Source organism: Juglans regia, chromosome 7, assembly GCF_001411555.2.
Source record: "Juglans regia cultivar Chandler chromosome 7, Walnut 2.0, whole genome shotgun sequence".
In the NCBI taxonomy this organism is placed as follows: Eukaryota; Viridiplantae; Streptophyta; class Magnoliopsida; order Fagales; family Juglandaceae; genus Juglans; species Juglans regia.
In genome coordinates, this window is record NC_049907.1 from 48,022,031 (window position 1) to 48,040,853 (window position 18,823).

Sequence of the window (18,823 nt, forward strand, 5' to 3'; positions counted from 1 at the left end):
CTTTTCATCAATTCCTCTTCTTTTATAGTAAAATATGTGCGTGGTTAAATATATAAAAATAGATATTTTTACGTTTACAAGTTGTAAACTTTTTTATCTAGTATCGTGTCCAATACAATCAAAACCTTTTATTCGGATTTTAGGATTTAAAATTTATAAAAAAGATGTTAATATCTTTCTTTTTTTTTTTTTTTTTATAAAATTGACTTCATTAATTCATCAAATAAAAGTTACGTCAATGACTAGGATATATACAAGAAAATTTACAAATCACAAGTTAACTACTGCATTTGGAATTATACTAGTATACAAATTTATTTGAGACTAGTATGGTCTTAACTATTATTATAGTCCTCTACAGATAATCTATCTAAGAGACAATATTCTGTCTAAAATAAAAACTCATATCCCACCCTCCATAAGAGGAGATGACTTATAACCTCTCATCATATGGTGAGGACAAAAACATCAAAGAGATTATCTCTTTATATATATATATATATATATATATATATATATATAACAATAATGAAAATAGAAAAATAGATATAAAAATTATGAATTAATTACAGTTTAGATCTATTCCGGTAGACTTCGATAAGTCATAAAAGTTAAATCTGAATGATTTGATTTAGTGATCTGTAACTATCTTCCTAATGATCAGCTTAATAAGCATCTTGTATTGCTCGTGCCTCACAATAGGTGCTGGAGAATTATAGATTTATCTTTTTAATTTTGAAGGAAATAAAATAAATTAAAAAAATAAAAGAGGGAAGAAGAGGGAGACGATGATGAATGAGGGATGAAGATGGGAGGGAAAGAGAGGAGAAATGAAAGAGAAACGAGAGATGGAGAAATAAGAGAAGGAGAAAGGAGAAGGTCCTCCAGCTAACGAGAGAGTGTCGGCAGTAGAGTTTGTCAAATCTCAAAAATCTCAAATCAATAAGCGCTAGCTAGAAGATATCTTAATATGTATTTTAACAAAAAAAATTATCTTTGATTTTGTTTGGAAACATAATTATTATTGTATATTTTTATATTATTTTATTATTATTTATTTTTTTACAAAAATTTATATAGAATTTATCTATTTAAAATTTATATAAATTATTTCTCGTGTAATTAATAATGTAATTGATGGCAGAATTTAATGCAATTCGAAAATTTGAATGTTCAATTATCCCATCCCGACATACCCGGAATCCCCTCCAATACTCGTTAACCTGACCAAACCACACCCCACTCCGATCTTGCCACGTCATCCGGACGCCACCATATGGTGACGTGTCAAAATCATGTGCCACTTCCTCTTCCCCCAACGTAACGGCTTTCTTCGCTCCATTTCCTCCGCCCTCTCCTAGAACCAAAAATTGAGCGTTACACTTGTATGCTTTTTCCCTCCGCCAAAAACTATCATAAACACCCTTTCATCCCAATACGTAAGATTGTAAATCCTTAAAGCGTCTTTCCAAAGAGAACGAACTCACCAGTGATAGCCAAACCATTCTCCGGTGGAACACCTCAATAATTAGGTTCGTTTTAACGTTCTTTTCTGTTTGCTTCCCTGGAAAAATGAGGGGGAAAATGAATATTTACTAGTAGTTCCTAACGTTCGTTCTGTATTACCCGCATTATCTCTCACCTTTGTATTTTTTCTATTTCACTTTCCACAATAGCTTGTTCAGTTTATTTTTTATTTATTTACTGTGACTTTCTAATAAATTTTTATTTCGATTTGTTTTGTTTTTGCCTTGTCATCTCTTTTTTTTATATTACTCAGAGTCCTCTCATAGAAAATTTTCCTTTTCCAGGGACAATCGCTTCACCATGTTGAAACACCATATTGACCAGTTTGCGCATATTGAAATAACGTGTGGATTATTTCTAGATGAACTTCAGGTTTTCCTCAAATTCTTTTGACGGATAAGCTATAATGATAATGCATTACGATTAACCCCCCAATTCGCTTTACGACCGTTTTCAGATAATATGGTATATTCCAACGGCATGCTTAATTTATTTTCGTTTGATTATTATTGAGATTAGAAAATATGGGATGAAGTTGGAGAGCCTGAAGGCGATAGGGATACAGTGCTGCTTGAAATTGAACAAAAGTGTTTGGAGGTATATAGGAGAAAAGTAGATGCGGCCAAGCACTGTAGAGCTCAGCTACAACAAGAAATTGCTGTGTCTGAGGCAGAACTTGCCGACATCCGTTCTGCAATGGGTGAGCAGTCACCACATGTGAGCGTGATTACGAATGGAAAACCCTTTTATAAGTTTATGAACTTTTTCATGGTCACCATGGATAATTCTTTAATGGTTGGATTGGTGATTGGTGATTGGTTTGTATCTTCAGCGTGATAGGAAGGCTGGTGGAAGCTTGAAGAAAGAGCTTGACACCATTGTTTCACAACTGGAGGACATCCGGAAACAGAAAATTGAGAGAAAGAACCAGTTTGCTGAAGTTTTACATCAGATTCGGAATATTTCAAATGAGTTTTGGGGTGATTCAGAGGGTAATCTGTACAAGGCAATTCTTGCTGAGACTGACTTGTCCGTGAGAAGGCTAGAAGAATTACGCAAACAGTTGCTTAAACTTCAGAATCAGAAGGTTTATCCACTTTACTATCTTTGTACGTAGTGGCAAGTTTGGGATTTGTTTTGTGGATTGTTTGAAAGCTATGTTTAGGCATCATTGTGTGTGCTGTAACTCAGCCAAAACTAGGGTAAAAGTAGGTATGAGTAGAAAGTATGTCTTGATGAAGAACAGAAACTTAAGATATATTCGTGACATTAATTTGGGATTACTTGCAATAAAGCATGAATGAATGTAACTGGAATATGAATCGTGCCCTATGTTTTTCTATGCTCTTGGAAGTATGTGCCATATAATTTAGGTTATTTTCATATGAAAGTTAAGAGGTTTTGTTGCTTAATTTTTTCATTCCTCTGATTTTGGTCTACATCACCTGCAGAGCAACCGTTTGAAGGAGGTGTCAGACCATCTGAACACCCTAAACTCACTTTGCTTGGTCCTTGGTATGGATTTGAGACACATAGCTGGTGAAATCCACCCCAGTTTCAATGATTCGAAAGGAACAAAAGATGTAAGTAATCAAACAATTGAGAATTTGGCCGCTGCAGTGCAAAATTTGAAAGAGGTCAAGATTCAGAGAATGCAGAGGGTCAGTATTTGTGTGAACTAGTACTCGTGTTGTCCTCTCTCAAAAGGCTTCCATTTTTTTTTCTCGGGGGTTCTAAACCTTGGAATTTTAACAGCTTCAAAATCTTGCAAGTGCCCTTTTGGAGATGTGGCATTTGATGGACACACCAACGGAGGATCAACTGATGTTTCTGAACATAACGAGTAAAATTGCTGCCTCAGAACCTGAAATTACCGACCCTAACTTGCTTTCTGTAAACCTCCTCAATAATGTATGTAAATTTTTGAGTTAAAGCCATTGGAGTGGAGAACAAAAATATTCTTTCTGATGAACAGCAATATACGCAGAGTTTTATGCGAGGGATCGACATGTATCTAACTACTTTTATAAGCTTTGTCTGGCAGGTTGAGGCAGAAGTGTCGAGGCTGGAGCAGCTAAAATTAAGTAAAATGAAAGAACTCGTCATGAAAAAGAAGGTGGAACTAGAGCAGATATGCAGCCAGATGCACATTGTCACAGAAGCAGTTAATGCAATGGAATATTCAGTTGAAGCTTTGGAGTCTGGTAAGAAAGAAGGCCATTGCAAGCAATGTTCTATTTAATTAATGATTTTTATCAAGAAAATTGTCAAGCACTTTATATAACTTGAGAACTCATTCGAGTTGAGAACAAGACGTGGTCAATTTGTTGCCGATGCAACAATCTATTTGATTTTAGTGACTGCATCCTTGGAAAATTTTGAATCATCAGCAGTCACATTATTGATTCTTGATGTTTTTACCATTTTGCAGGAGCGGTGGATCCAATGTACCTATTGGAACAAATTGAGCTTCAAATTGCAAGAGTAAAAGAGGAAGCCTTGAGCAGGAAAGAAATACTTGAGAAGGTTGAGAAGTGGTTGGTTGCATGTCAAGAAGAGAGCTGGCTTGAGGAGTACAACAGGGTTGGAATGTGTTGTCTTATTTTTTGAATAAAAGTAGTTCCCTTTGTCCTCATCTTGCTTTATTCACTTTTCATATTTTGGAATTAGGATGAAAATCGCTATAATGGTGGAAGAGGTGCGCATCTTACTTTGAAACGCGCTGAGAAAGCTCGTGCTTTGGTAAACAAAATTCCAGGTAAAGATCTTGCTTCACCATGTTTTCTATCTCACAATGAAAGGATCTAGGGTAAAAATATTGGGAGTTTAAAGTTCCAGTTGTGTTATAAGTATATTATCTGATTAACTAGTCTATATGTATTACTTATCAAAAAAAAAACTAGTCTATATGTATGCGAGAATGCTCTGATATGGAACTCTTTCTGTTTACTTCGAATACTCGTATGTATAAAACAAGAAAAATTCTATGTGCATTCATTTTTTAGCACTTTATTAATGTGATTGACCGCGACATTTTTTTTAATAGAAAATAATTATTTCGACCAATCATATCAGTGAAATGCACAAAGAGTACACAACGTGACTATATGTAGCAGAACTCATAAAAGAATGATGCAGGGAGGCAGGGGTGTTAAGAGGGGCTAAAAATAGATTGGTTACAAAATTATGTTCATTTTAATATTCTATGTAGATGCTGCCTTTGTATCGTTCTTTGGTCTATTTTATGAGTTCTTGTGTGTCCTTCGGACGGTATTGGAGCAGCAATGGTGGAGGTATTGACGTCAAAAACCAAAGCTTGGGAGGAGCAAAGAGGAAATAAATTCTTGTATGATGGTGTAAGTAGTTCTCGGGTAATCAAATAAATGTTTGATATGAGGCATATTTCCAAGTCAAAACTTGATTTTATTTTTCAAGTTCTAGATGTAGTGCATATTGATTAAATATTTTCCGTTGCCTCTGAATATGAGAGTGTTTTTGTGATATCTGTTGTGTAGGGACGCCTGCTTTCTATGCTTGAACAGCACAGCATTTTAAGGCAAGAGAAAGAGCAAGACATGCAGAGGCAGAAAGTATGGATCTTGTTTGTGTAATTATGTCATAATCACTGTTTAATTTTCTTTTTGGATGTTGTTCCTCTTTATGACCCATGATTGAATTGGTTCTATATTTCTACTACTTGTACTTCAGGATCAGAAGAGAGTCCATGGACAGCGGATAGCCGAGCAGGAAGCACTTTATGGGTCCAAACCCAGTCCATCAAAGAGTGGAAAGAAGGCTTCTGGAACTCCCAGAGAAGTTGCTACTAACAGAAAATTCTCACTTGGTGGAGCAATGCTTCCAAACCCAAAACCCGACAAATCTGCTTCCCGTCTGCATCCCAGCAAGAAGGGTGACTTTTTGAATCAGAAGAGCTCCCTGAGTCACCAGCAACATAGTGGTTTTGCAGCTCTACCCCCCGAATTCTTTTAAAAATATTTATCAGTAGGACTTAGAAGAATATGATCCGTAATCATTTTGAGCCATCCGATTTTAAGCTCATTTATTTCTTAACAAAACAATAAAGTGCACCGTTTTAATCGTCCATGCTTCACTTTCAAAGGTTTGGTGCACAATTTCAATTTCATGCAGGTAGGAGAACCTCACAGATTCCTGCTTATTCAGTAAAGAAGCATTCCTCCTTCGCTGCAAACGCACCTGAAAATGAGTCGCTGATGGTCCGAAAGCCGCTTTCTCCTGTTTCTCCCCTTGTGTTGTCGAAGGGCAACCGTGATAATTCCCTAGAAGATCAGAAGACGACACGCACTTCGTCATCACAAAAAACTTTTCCACATAGCGAGTCACTACTGGGAACACCTTCCAAATGGATTGCTGTTTGCGATGAAGAAAACAGAACCCCAAAGACGATGCCGATTCCAATGCCAACTACTCCATCATCAGTGTCGATTCCTATGATAACGGCCACAACACCAGCTACCCAGTGTCTTTCTCTAGGTGCTATCATGCTTGAAAACAATGATCAACCAATTGAATACTCGTTCGAAGAGGTTAGAGTCGGTTTCATCCTTCCTAAAACCTCTTGTCACTGATGCTAATCTGACAATTATAGCTATTAAGAGTGACCTTCCATCAAAATTACAAGAATTCATAGTCCTTTCTTGATGACAAGTTCATGCATATATAGGAATTTGATATTCTATTGTCGAGGATTTAACACTTTGGCAATATATGATATGACAAACGGCAATTAAGGTGGTAAAAGTTTCATTTAATTTCGACGTATCTGATTTTACCTCTTTCAATGATTGCATTTTCGTTGACGACTCTGTAAGATTTATGTTATCTTTTACCAATATTTTGTAAACGTGACACTATTAAATTTAAGAAAAAATCTTCTTCACACTCCACTGTGTGAAGAAGCCCCAGCACACCTAACGTGCTGGGGTGAAAAAAAAAAAAGAAAAAAAACTATGTGAGGTGTGTGGAGAGTGTGATGTACAGTGGTGTATGATATAACATTCCTCTAAATTTAAAGGTACCTGATCTTCCTACGATCTTTTACTCGGTCAACTGTGTTTTTATTGTCTGGGGCTTAATTACTCTTAACCGATGACTATCGCTAAATGATTTCAGTTTATTTTATTGCTAGTGAGTCGTTGGAACCCTCTTGTGTTATTAATGCGTTAAGGTAGTATTTCGTACACTTGGACCAAGTTCTTGGAATCCAGGTTGGGATGTTTCTACTAGCAATCGTGAAGACAAATGAGGGCTCGATGGTGGTTTGGAGAGCCTCTAATGCCAAGTTAGTACTTTGTTTGAGAGAATTATAGGAAAGTAACAGAGTTTCGAGAAAATTATTTGTACCTGGAGCAGGGCTTTTATACGAGGTTTCAAAGAAACATTCTTGTATCTTGTGGTAGGGATTTGTGACATACCAACAGTTGCCCTGGTCATGGCCTTTAATGTGGCGTGGCGTCTGAGGTTGTGCCACTAATGCGGTGTGGCTTTTCGAGTGATGTCTCGACTCTCGACGGTTGGCAATTGGCACGGTCACTTCTTGCCCCATCATTAGAGGATGAAGGGCTGTCCATGCTTTCCGTTTACTCGGCAGCGTGAATCCTTTAATGTTGATCATTACAGGCTAGTGTTAGGGTCGGCGTGTCTCATCTATCCCATTCGACTCGTTTTCTATGCGATACATTCCCTTTCTGCTAACATGATTTGTGGGCCGGTCCTTTTGACGATTCTTGAGCCGTGTGAGGGAAGGATTTAGTACAAAAGTGGCCTTAGTATTTGACCCAAGCCCAACCCAGTGGCCTGGGAAGGTAATGTCCCTTCCATCTTCGATTTAGATATGCAAAGTTCCGAATATTTAAGCCAAAACCGAATCACCCAATTCAAGGGCAAAGGAGAAACCAAGCTCCGTACTTTTTGGGGCACTCTCACTTGCAGGGAACACTGCTAGGTTTGGTCTTAAAAGGAGCTGCATTCCTAGGCACCATTTATGGTACTGTTGTTTCAGTTCATGTATTCAGAACGGGCTGTGGCCGAGATCTGGCCACCCATGCAGTTCATCCCTTGGTGGCAGTGGCAGTTCCAAGGGTTTTTTAATAACAGATTAATATTTTTTAAATTTAAAATATGTTTCTTATTGTACAAAAATTATTCATTATTTTTTAAAATAATTTTATTTATTTATTTAGAAAGATAAAGATAACACACGACGTTGAAGTTATTTCGAATTCTAAATTAATATCGATGGAGAGAAAAATTACTAAATATTACAAAGATTATTTTGAAGAAAAAATATATACTCGGATGTTAGACTAAATACCCACAATATAGGCTGCTAGCTATAACGTAAAATTATTTCGTTTCTCTCTCCAGAGGGTTTTTTTTCTCAAACCAAAGTTCCCATCTTTTCCGCGAGTCGCGAGATGGGGTGGAGCTTCGGCTCCTCCGTCTCTCATCCTGTCTAGTTAATGTTGGATCTGTCCATAATTTTTTGTTTTTTTCGATTTGTTCTTTAGTTTTAAGTCTGAAGCACCCAGATGTGTCAATCTGCTACCTACCGGCCTCATACGATCGACACACGCCCCACTAATAAACTTTCCAATCGTCGATCTATTAGAAGGTGTAAGAAAATTGACCAAAAGAGCGGTACGTACGGCTCACACTGTGCTTGAAACTCACGCACAGTCGCGACAGGGTGAGTCTGTTGCTGTCACGCATTGCACCACCAGGATCATTGGCTTTGGATCTCTTAAATCCGAGCTTTACCTTTCTTCCAAGAATAGCGCGTGAACCATACACGCCTCCACAGCCAGTGACAGTTGTTTGCTGACGAATTGACTTATCTTCTTATTGTTACTTTTCTTATGTTCTTGTTTTTTTTAATCAATGATTAAGATAAAGTGGTCGTGAAAGTCTAATTCAACTAGTTCAGACCAACAAATGCAGAACATAACAATCCACTATAACTTGTGGTCGTAGTTTTGTCTATTTACCAGACTATATAAAAATTGCTTCAAGCAACTTTCCCTTTGAATAAAATGGGTGGGAGCCAAATTTTTTGCTTCAAATTCCTCTTCTTTTTTTATTTTTATTTTTTATTTCTCTTAAATTGCATTTATATGTATTGGGATAATTATTTGAAGCTTCCACTCTATTAAATTTAGTATCTTCTGACAATTTAGTCTATTTATGAAATATTTGTTTAGAAAAAGAAACCCCCAATATAAGTAGTATTTGATAAAAACTGCGTGAGTCGGATTAATTTGTAGTCTAGAATAGTCCGTTTTATTTGACTGATAGTTATTTTTTATAATTTTTTGTAATTTTTTTTATTTATATTTTTGTAATATATTTAAATATATTTTAAAAATTATATATATCAATACATTTAAAATTATTTTTTTAATTATTAAGTAATATTTTTTTATTTTTTATTTTTTTTCGAGCTATTTAATAAAACGTTAATAATTAGTGAGCAAAGTAGCTTTTTCCTAAAAATAATAGGATACTCCTTGTGTTGGTATCAGGCACGTTGGCAGTGCTCAGCCTCACTCCGACAGCGTATCCGTCGATTTTTTATGCCTGTCGCATGTGTCGGTATATCTTCGTGACCGGCAGGTGAGACACCCACATCTCTTTCTCCAAAATTCAAATTCTCAACAAATTTTCCCAAGAAAAAAAAAGAAGGCAGCTTTCACTCCTACAGTGTCATGTTTCGAAATTCCTTGTCGTTTTCGAAATCATCAGGCCAGCGGCAACACTAAACTTTGCAGCTTTAAATGCTAAACAAACTATTTTTTATAAAAAGAAAGTTATTTATTATTATTTTTTTTATTTTTCCCTTTTTCTTTTGAATTTATGATAGCCTTTTTTTCGAATTTACCATATTGGACATTTTACCCAAATTTTTTAAACCACAATTCCCCTCACGGACGTGAAAATTCTCTTAACGATATTTTATTTTATCGGGTGTAACAATTAATACTTTTGTTTTTCATATTTCTTTTCACATTATAATAGCATTTTTTTTTTTTTAATTTGGTCTAATTTTTCTCGGTTATTTATTTTTACTTTATTTTTTAGCTGTTGTAGACTGCCTTTGTTTCCAGACAACCTGTGCAAAACCGCAGGGCGGTTTTTATTTATTTATTGGTTATCGACGCCTGAAATTCGAAGGCGGGTTTCATTTTCTCAGTAAACAAACACTTTGTTGGAACCAAATGTGAAAAGGGTCTGACACAACAGTCTAAGTTGCAGTGTTAAAAGAGTAGTTGAAGCGTGGAAGTTACAGTCACAGGTCATGATCTTTGGTTTCAGAAGTAGTTTTCAGTTATATTTATTGTATTTTCTTAAGCAATTATGGCTAAAGATTTGATTTTTTTTATCATACTATTTTTTAAGATAATTTTTTTCCTGATCTGAGCTGCAGATTTCCGGCCAAAATCATTTTTCTGTTTTTCAAATGATAATGATTGCTTTTGTATATGGTTTCTTCCCTCTCTTCCAAGGAGTTTTCGAAAGGAAAAAAACTAGTCCATTTTATTTTTTTTTCTGGGTTTTGTTTTAGAGTTTAGAGTCTTAGTTGCAAGTTTTTTAATTTAATAATTTGTTAAAGGTTGAGGGAAGTGTTAAGCTTGAGGTTATTTCCGTTTATATTTGAAGGAACCTCTAGTTTTTAACGTAATTACTTTTCCTTCTTTTATCTTCTACTACTTGGAATGGATTTCTGGTTTGGGTAGACGAAGGTTCGAAAATTGTTGAGAGGATATTTCTTTAGCATTTTCTGAAAAGAGACACAAAGGATTTTAATTTGAAAGCAGTACACTGAGTTTTTATCTAATATCATCTAACTCTTGTTGGATTCCTTTGTTGCAGATGCTAATGCGAGTGTCTGACTTGTAGAATATCGTTGTTAGCGGTGCTTGCGGTTTTAAGAATGGAAGCAAGAGAAGGCATGAACACGGGGGTTACTGTAATAGGAGCAGAAGCTCCGTCAGCTTATCATGTAGCTCCGAGGACTGAAACTCCGAGCCAGAACCAGGCTGCTGGGTCCCCATCATTGACTGCGGCTTCACCTGTGAGCGTGGGATTGGCCGGAACAACGGGAAAGAAAAAGAGAGGTAGACCAAGGAAGTATGGACCGGATGGGACGGTCACTATGGCGTTGTCACCGATGCCAATTTCATCTTCTGCTCCACCTGGAGGCGACTTCTCAGCCACGAAACGTGGGAAAGTGCGACCGAGTGGTTTGGAGTACAAGCAGCATAAGAAAGTGGGAATGCAAAATTTTGGTAATGGATTCTCTTATATTATTATTCTTCTTATTCAACATGTGGCGTGCTGTTTCAGTTTTGAGAGTATTTTTCTTTCTATAATCACAAAACGGCTTTCACCGATCTGTTGTGTTGATCGCACTCAAATATTGGAACTAGTGCCTTGAATGTTTTGAAGAATTCAAAGTTTTTCTCCAAAAGATTTGTATGCGAAGCCATCATTTGATGATACTTTGTCAAACTTTTATGTGGGACCTTAGCGTGAGATGAGATGCTTGTTCGAATTAGGAAGTAAGTTCTGCGAATAGAAATTTGGGCTTTTGTGGGGTTGCTGTGAGAGCGTGGGAATATTCCTTATGTGGCTAGGATTTGTTGCTTCTAGCATTTTTGCTTGGGATATTACAAAATTCCCTGAGATGACAGAAATGGAATAAAGCTCGATAAAGGTGTGATATATTTGATTGGTAAAGAGAAAGAAATATGTTGTTTGACTTGAGAAGAGAAAAAAATATGCTGTTACCTCAAATAATGAATTCCAGATTAATAAAGAGTTCCTTCAGCCCGTTGCGAAACTGTCAGGATTTGCAGCGAATGATGGGCTCAAGTTCTTCTGTTTAGCACATTATCTGCACATTGCATTGTGATGCTAAAGATCTATGATAGATTACTTATTATGAGCTTTCTCTATCATGTAGAAAAATAATATATTTGTTTGTTTCTTTTTGTTGTCTTATTATCCTATGACTTCCTGTATTACAGACGAACACTACTACACATTAAGTCAGATCCAATAAAAAAAATTTAGAGAGGCTTCAAGGCTGTTTGATACAGTTTTTAGATTTTAAATGTATCGTTCTATGTTGGGGCTTTCCAACCATGTTTTTGGACCAAAAGCTGTTGTAAAAGCTCTGTTTTCGTTCTTGAGCTTGTGAACATGTTTCCTAAGAACTATTTTCTAAAAATGTAGCAGAAGGGGCCCTACCTGTACTTGTGGAATTGTGATCTAAGTTCATTCCCTTTTTCACTACAAAGTAAAAAAAAAATTCAGACTTTGTTAAAATCCCCCTCCCCTTTTCCAACTAAAAAGAGGAGTTTTCTTATAGGTTGATGATTATTGAGCCATGGACGCTGTTTGGCATGATACATAAATATTTAGATTTTGTATTAAGTTGAGCAAGATTTAATAGAAGCTTGAGATTTTGCTCACTGAGCTTTAGGTTTGATAAATATAATAATAATACATATATACAATTCAGTTGTCTTGTGCCAAGTGTAGTCGTCTTTTTGGGCATATAGAGAACAAATCCGACCCCATCACAGCTTCCTGCCAAAACAATAGTGCTGAAGAATTGATTTAGCAAATTACTAAGTCTTAATGTTTTACTTGAATTTGTATTGATTTGTAGGAGAGTGGAATGCATGTTCCGTTGGTACAAATTTTTTGCCCCATATCATCACTGTCAATGCTGGGGAGGTATGTTTGATCAGCTTCATTTACTAAATGTAGTTTTTTTTTTTTTCACGATTCATTGTTCTTCCCACATAATGCCTATTTTTCTTTGCAAAGTGAAAAAACATCTTTGCAGTGTAGGATACATTGCAAGGGGTTATTAAAATTTAAGAAAGTAAACTTTGTCAATTAGGAGCAACGATATTGGAATAGCCATTTGTTCTAGTTAGCCATGTTTAACCTAAAGTTATCATCATATCCTCATTTTCATCATTGGAATACACATTGAATAGGCAAACTTATCTTTAGCCATAGTGGCTCAACATATTTGTTGAGAAGTGTAACTTAGGTAAATAATATAACATTCTTATTTTCTCTTTTTGGTTTTGATTCTTGAACGTTATTTCCATTTTCTTTAGGCTCTAGGTGGTTTTCATCACTTTTCTCTTTGTAGCACCTCTCTCGTACTCTTCCTCAATTTTTATCTTTATTGATTTCACTTTCTAAACTCTTGAGGATGAACTCCAAAATCTGAACCTGCTACTAGATGAAATGCAGGAAAAAAGAAAATCAACATTTCACTTTCTCTTGTCTTTTCAATTTTATACTCTACATAATTAAAAGAAAAAATTGTGAATGTAATTTATCATTGAAAAATATGACCATTGAAATTTGAATATAAAATTAATGAAAACATAATATTGTAGTATTATAGAGAAGATGATGGCTAATCCAATATGGGATAGATTTTCAATAGTCTAACTAAAATGTAAAGTGTCATACTTGGCTAAAACATTGCCTAGTCCAATGTCATTTCAGAGTTTTTTAAACCATGCGACTATGTGGAGTTCTTTAAGCATTTATTTATTTTCATTATAGCTGGCATCATGGCCTGGAGATTTAGGAGCCAAGTGCTTTCCGACGGTCCTTTTCTTCTTGGGCAGGAAGATCTCGCTTAATTCTAGCTCTGCTTTTCTCCCTTCAAACTAACTTCCATTTCAATATATACAGACGATTAATACCTAGGATTGACTGTGATCTAAAGTCTCTTTCTGAGATCTTGCATCATATTTATTAGGATTAACGTTTTAATGTAACTTAAGAAAGTCATAGTGGGATTATCTGGAATTTAGGAGGTAGCAGTGGGAAAAATAAGCAGGATTGAGAGCTGCTAGTCTATCAAGTAGTTAATGTTGAGTGTTTCTATTAACCCCTAGAGTTTGGCTAAAGTGGTAAAGGTCTTGGTCTTGGTCTTGGTCTTGGTAGTATGCTCGCACCAGGGCTAAGGTTTGAATCCTCTTGAGTGCAAACAATTTCTAGTGGTCATTGGACTGGGAGAACTTTCCCTTGAATTACCTGTGATGCACTTGCGGAAAACTCCTTGCCGAGGGCTTGTGCCCCCCCTCCGCCTCAAAAAATTTACAATCTCCATATGCTCTATAAAATTTTCTAGAATTTCAATATACCTAGAAATATATCTCTATTTTTTTCTTATAGTCCCAAAATTTTGTATAATTTCTATATATTATATATTTTCAAGGATGTGGCCTCACCAAATTAAATTAAAAGTAAGTTTAGCAAAAATAATAAACTTATTAACATGAATCCCAAAGTCTTTTGTTATACAATAATATATAGGTTTCTTAAATATATGGAGTCCAAATTGAAATTAATATAAGAAAAATCATTTAAGGTTAATAATCTATATGGAAAATAGTTGAGAGATTTTATCCTCTAAACTTCATTAAGTAAAACAAAACTTATTTAAGGTCTCAATTATAACATTATATGTTTAATGTGACTTATAAAAAAAAAACATTATATGTTTAATGTGACACGAAAATATCTTATAACGCCCCATTGGAGGGTCCAAATCACATGACCTATACTCCAAAAGGACTAGTCAATGATATAATTGGAACCCCATTGGAATCTTATAAAGAGCAATAATTTTTCATTCCCAAGCAATGTGAGATCTTATACACTACATATCTTTATTCTTATCATATAGGGTATCACAATCTACCCCCCTTAAATTCATGACGTCCTCGTCGGGCCAGTTCGTTGTAGGTGGCACGGCTCAAGTCTCAAATTTCTGGTTGGGATAGACTTTGATACTATTTGTAACGCCCTAATAGAAGACCTAAATCACATGACCTATGCTCCAAAATGACTAGTCAATGATACAATTGGAACCATATTGAAATCTTATAAAGAGCAAGAACTTCTCATTCCCAAGCAAAATGTGAGATCTTATACACCACCTACCCTTATCATATGGGGTATCACATATCTAGATTTTACAAAAAACTTAATAAACTAGCTTACATATTAGAATAAAAGATGACATTCTAAAAGATTACTTAATAGTTATTATAAAGAAATTAAATTCTAAATATTTCATTATACAAATAATAATAGATGAATATTATCGTCAGAAATCTAAAATATATATTAAGTTGTGCTTTTAGAATCTTATTTCTACGTGTATTTAGCAAATTATCGAGATCTAATTTTATATATAGTAATGTTTTATGATATTTTAATCTCTTTTGATTTTACATAAATGTGTCACACTATAGAATTGTCCCCAAAAAAAAAAAAAAAAAAAAGAAATTATTGGTTCCACCACTGGTCGGGACTTTGTTCTTGGACACCCAGTACCAATAAAAAAAATGTTGAGCGTTTCTGTTAATATCTTCTAGATTCCAAATCTGTTACAAAAGTTGAGGAACATCTTAACAGTTTTTGGTCTTTATTCTTGAATTTCTCTAATTAAAGTTTTCCCAAAATTAGCTTTGCCCCTTGTCACAACATTATTGAATGCTCCTATGCTGGTTTTTAATTTATTTTTTATTTTTTGGTGTTAGCAGGATGTCACAATGAAGGTTATATCATTTTCTCAGCAAGGACCTCGAGCTATTTGCATCTTATCTGCTAATGGAGTAATTTCAAATGTTACACTTCGCCAGCCTGATTCTTCTGGGGGTACTTTAACATATGAGGTGTCGCACTTAGGCTCCGTTTGGGTAGTGGAGTGTTCTGAGAACACTGTATTACTATTCATTATTTTATCATTACTTTTCACTGGTATTTAATATTTTATCATTACTTTTTCACTACTATTCACAGAATATCTGAGATCACCTCTTGAAATATATTCTATTTTGTATAACCGGTACTAACTCTTTATATTTGGATGCAATTATAGTTGGGTGAATGGCTATACTTTTAACTGTCTACTTTTCATGTTACACTTCTATGCTTTTCGGTGCATCTGTAAATTCATGCCATCACATTAGACGTAATTTTGTTTAGTGATAACATATTTTCATTTGAACAATCTGTGTAACCAAGTTCCTAATGACTGAGTGAGTTGGGTACGTGACCACCTCTCTAGCAACTTTAAGAGAGTTGAAAACACAATCTTATGAAACAAATACTACACCTATGACTTGGTGAACATTACTTCCTATGGAACCACTTTAATTTGCCTCATGACAATTTATGGCCAGCTTTCATAATACATTTTCCTTGACCATGTCTTCAAGATAAGAGTGCCAATGCATGCCTTTTACACGTTCACCCTGTAGGGGGCCCAATGCTAGGCTTTTAGAATTAACCGGAGTATATGAAGTAAATTATGTCTCAACTGGAGTTGGTAAATCAGAACTGTTGTGGAGGTATATCCATCAACACATAAATGTTTTGCTCGAGCTAGTTCAGAGTCAACTGTAGAAGCAATTAGATCAATTTTTCATTTTTCCTTTTCTAAATTAAAGCAATCATATAAAGATGATTGGAGAAGCGAAATAAAAAAAGACGAAATCAACTTGGCTGCATTAAAATCTGATTCTGTTCTATGTATCTAAGGTCACTTCATCCTGTTTCTATGGTAGGGTCGTTTTGAGATACTTTCTTTGTCTGGATCTTTCATTCCTACTGAGACTCAGGGAACAAGGAGCAGGTCAGGTGGGATGAGTGTCTCTTTGGCAGGCCCCGATGGCCGTGTTGTTGGGGGAGGGGTTGCTGGACTTCTGGTTGCTGCTAGTCCAGTGCAGGTAAGCTTCTCTAGTGTTTTCTTTTTTTATTTGGGGTTGGGGGGAGGGAATTAGCTATCAATCCTGTCATTACATCTAGAGAAAGGACTGGTTTAGAATATTGAGAAAGATTGTAGCACACACCGAACTTCTTAAAAAACACACACACACAAGTGCTTATCAGTACACTTTGGGGGGCATGGGATTCGGGCGACATAGCATTTTTGTTGTGGATTTGATCTGTTTGGAAAATAAAAATTGTTGACTTGGTCATCATGCCCTAACCAACAGAAGCTAGAATTAATTGAAATCTTTCTTTGGATGATGACTATGTAGCTTATGATCTATCTTAGAACTAGTTACAAACAAGAAATGATCCGTGACTCAAATACTTACCTCATATTTTTATCCGAACATCAGGTCGTAGTTGGTAGTTTTCTACCTAGCAGCAATCAGCATGAGCAGAAACCAAAGAAGCTGAAGAATGAGTCCATCCCTGCTATTGTAACACCAGCTACTACCGTTGCTGCTATGGTACCTACTTTTAATGCTGAAAATGATGAAGGCCTGAGAGGAAATGGACAGCAAAATTCTAGCACCCCAAGACCAAACCTTGGCTTCCAAAGAGAAAACTGGCCGATCATGCATACCGTGCAGGACTATAGAAACTCTGGAACTGATATCAATATATCCTTACCTGGAGGTTAACCCGATAAGCTGCAATCAAGTATTATCTTCAAAGTTCTTGCTGACTCTATTGTTCCTTGATCTTGGTTTTTTTAAAAGTACTAAAGTCTTAACTTCAAATAGGTAGATCAGTCTTTGAAAGTTATTGATTGTTGCAACAGTTTCTGAACTTCCAACTAGGTTCATACGTTTCTGATCAGGTAGGACAGCTGATTTTTAGGCTAATTATGTAGGGTGTGATGAGCAGGTTCTTTTTATGTAATTGCAACTGGTTTCCCTATATCTTAACTAAATTTATCAGTGATGTGTTAAAGATTCAACTATTGATCCAAAAGTCTTAGGATTGTTGGATACTAATTCGGTTAAGCCTCCTTTAATCCTCGGGATCATAACATAACATGATGCCTTTCCCAAACATTAAAGTCCCCAACAAATGCATTTCATACAGCTGCATGGCATGATTAATCAATGTTCAATATTGTCATTGGGATGGAAGTTCTCATATGTACAGAATAAAATTGACCCTGGCTAACACCCTGAGTTTCCATTGTTTTTGTGTCTGTTTTCTTTATTTCATTTCCACGTCTTCCATCTAAATGGAGCCTCAGAATACAAGCGGCTGAGAGGCAAGGGAAGTTCGAGGCTGCAAAACCTGTCTTTCAGAACACGAGAAAAAGTCGCAGCTATTTCAGCACGAAGTGGACTAAGCCTTGAAAGGAATGGCCTGAAAATATAATTTCAGTCTAAGAAATTCTATTTATCATCTTCAGACTACACATTATCATGTGATTTGTTATTTTTATTTTTTTATTTAAACATACATATTTACATATCAATATATGTGTATTTAAATAGAATAATAAAAATAATAAATTACGTGTTGATGTGCGGTATAAGAAATAATAAGTAGGATTTTTCATTTCAGAAACTTCAATTGTAATATGCTTTACCAACCGTAAGACGACCACTTTCATGTAACACCATGCAGCAGAAAATGCAGTACGGAAACCAATCTTTTATGTAAGTTATGCCAACTGAACTGCTAAAGGATGGCGATAATTCCTTCTGTATTTTTTGGACAAGTTACCGCTGGACGTACGGCTATTTTTTTTTTTTTCCTTTCATTTTTTTTAATATCTTTAATTATTAAAAATAAAAAAAAATACACAATTTTATTAATAATTATTTCTTTAGTCATTAAATAAAAAAATTAAATAATTAAAATAATTAAACAATAACTTTAAACGATAATTTTGAGAGAGACTACTAATATTTTAAATTTTCTTTATTTTTTTCCTTCTTTCTTCTTGATTCTGAGCCTCTGCCCTCCTTTTTGACCTCTGAAGTATATGATAAAAGGTGCGGTGAATTGAAGGTTCGCACATGGAAGTGCAAAGAAGTTTACTAATGTTTCTTGTTGCACAGCCCTCGTCGAGAAGCTCCTCTGCTCAGCCTAGTTCTCGTTGCCTTCCATAACAAGAAAACAGGGATGTTTGGATTTAACATTTCATCTCATTTAATCATTATATTTTTTTCAAATTTTCAAATAAAAGATAATAAATAATTTAATTTTTTAAAATTTTTAAATAAAAATAATATTAAAAAAATATAGTCTAATAATAATTTATTTAATTTTTAATTTTTAATTTTCATCTCATCTCAACTCAACTTATCATCTAAACCTCTTCAAACAATAAATTTATAAGTGAGTCGACTGAAACGAAAATAAATAAAAAATAAAAAATCAATATCCCCCCAAAACTTCAAGATCATTAACGTATAAAAAATAATTAATAGTTAATAATGTTTGGAGT

At 35.1% G+C, this 18,823-nt stretch overlaps 2 protein-coding genes across 8 annotated transcripts; both read left to right on the plus strand.

Moving 5' to 3' along the window:
* The first annotated feature begins 1,413 nt into the window (after positions 1–1,413).
* On the plus strand, positions 1,414–6,291 carry LOC109010340 (65-kDa microtubule-associated protein 4-like). Of its 4 annotated transcripts, none has more exons than XM_035692443.1 (13): positions 1,414–1,532; positions 1,812–1,899; positions 2,047–2,244; positions 2,360–2,614; positions 2,979–3,188; positions 3,283–3,438; positions 3,572–3,731; positions 3,959–4,110; positions 4,198–4,285; positions 4,810–4,883; positions 5,043–5,117; positions 5,236–5,509; positions 5,674–6,291. In XM_035692443.1, exons 2-13 carry the CDS (start codon positions 1,828–1,830, stop codon positions 6,132–6,134), a joined length of 2,175 nt encoding a protein of 724 aa, XP_035548336.1. In that variant the 5' UTR covers positions 1,414–1,532; positions 1,812–1,827; the 3' UTR covers positions 6,135–6,291. The 4 variants fall into 4 exon arrangements, with proteins under 4 accessions (XP_035548336.1, XP_035548333.1, XP_035548334.1 ...); XM_035692440.1 differs by having other exon boundaries at positions 5,236–5,485; positions 5,677–6,291; XM_035692441.1 differs by having other exon boundaries at positions 5,236–5,437; positions 5,677–6,291.
* Positions 6,292–9,638: 3,347 nt separating this feature from the next.
* On the plus strand, positions 9,639–17,334 carry LOC109010316 (AT-hook motif nuclear-localized protein 1-like). Of its 4 annotated transcripts, none has more exons than XM_035692444.1 (6): positions 9,639–9,856; positions 10,435–10,850; positions 12,239–12,306; positions 15,156–15,311; positions 16,182–16,343; positions 16,743–17,334. In XM_035692444.1, exons 2-6 carry the CDS (start codon positions 10,496–10,498, stop codon positions 17,028–17,030), a joined length of 1,029 nt encoding a protein of 342 aa, XP_035548337.1. In that variant the 5' UTR covers positions 9,639–9,856; positions 10,435–10,495; the 3' UTR covers positions 17,031–17,334. The 4 variants fall into 4 exon arrangements, with proteins under 4 accessions (XP_035548337.1, XP_018846658.2, XP_035548338.1 ...); XM_018991113.2 differs by having other exon boundaries at positions 9,641–9,856; positions 15,156–15,287; XM_035692445.1 differs by lacking the exon at positions 9,639–9,856 and adding an exon at positions 10,149–10,304.
* The last annotated feature ends 1,489 nt before the right edge of the window (positions 17,335–18,823 follow it).

Coding starts and splice junctions, on each gene's coding strand:
- LOC109010340 (XM_035692443.1), top strand. CDS start 1,828: ATGTTGAAACACCATATTGACCAGTTTGCGCATATTGAAATAACGTGT. Junction 1,900..2,046: donor TATTTCTAGATGAACTTCAG/GTTTTCCTCAAA, acceptor TATTGAGATTAG/AAAATATGGGATGAAGTTGG. Junction 3,732..3,958: donor AGTTGAAGCTTTGGAGTCTG/GTAAGAAAGAAG, acceptor ACCATTTTGCAG/GAGCGGTGGATCCAATGTAC.
- LOC109010316 (XM_035692444.1), top strand. CDS start 10,496: ATGGAAGCAAGAGAAGGCATGAACACGGGGGTTACTGTAATAGGAGCA. Junction 12,307..15,155: donor TCACTGTCAATGCTGGGGAG/GTATGTTTGATC, acceptor TGGTGTTAGCAG/GATGTCACAATGAAGGTTAT. Junction 15,312..16,181: donor CGCACTTAGGCTCCGTTTGG/GTAGTGGAGTGT, acceptor TTTCTATGGTAG/GGTCGTTTTGAGATACTTTC.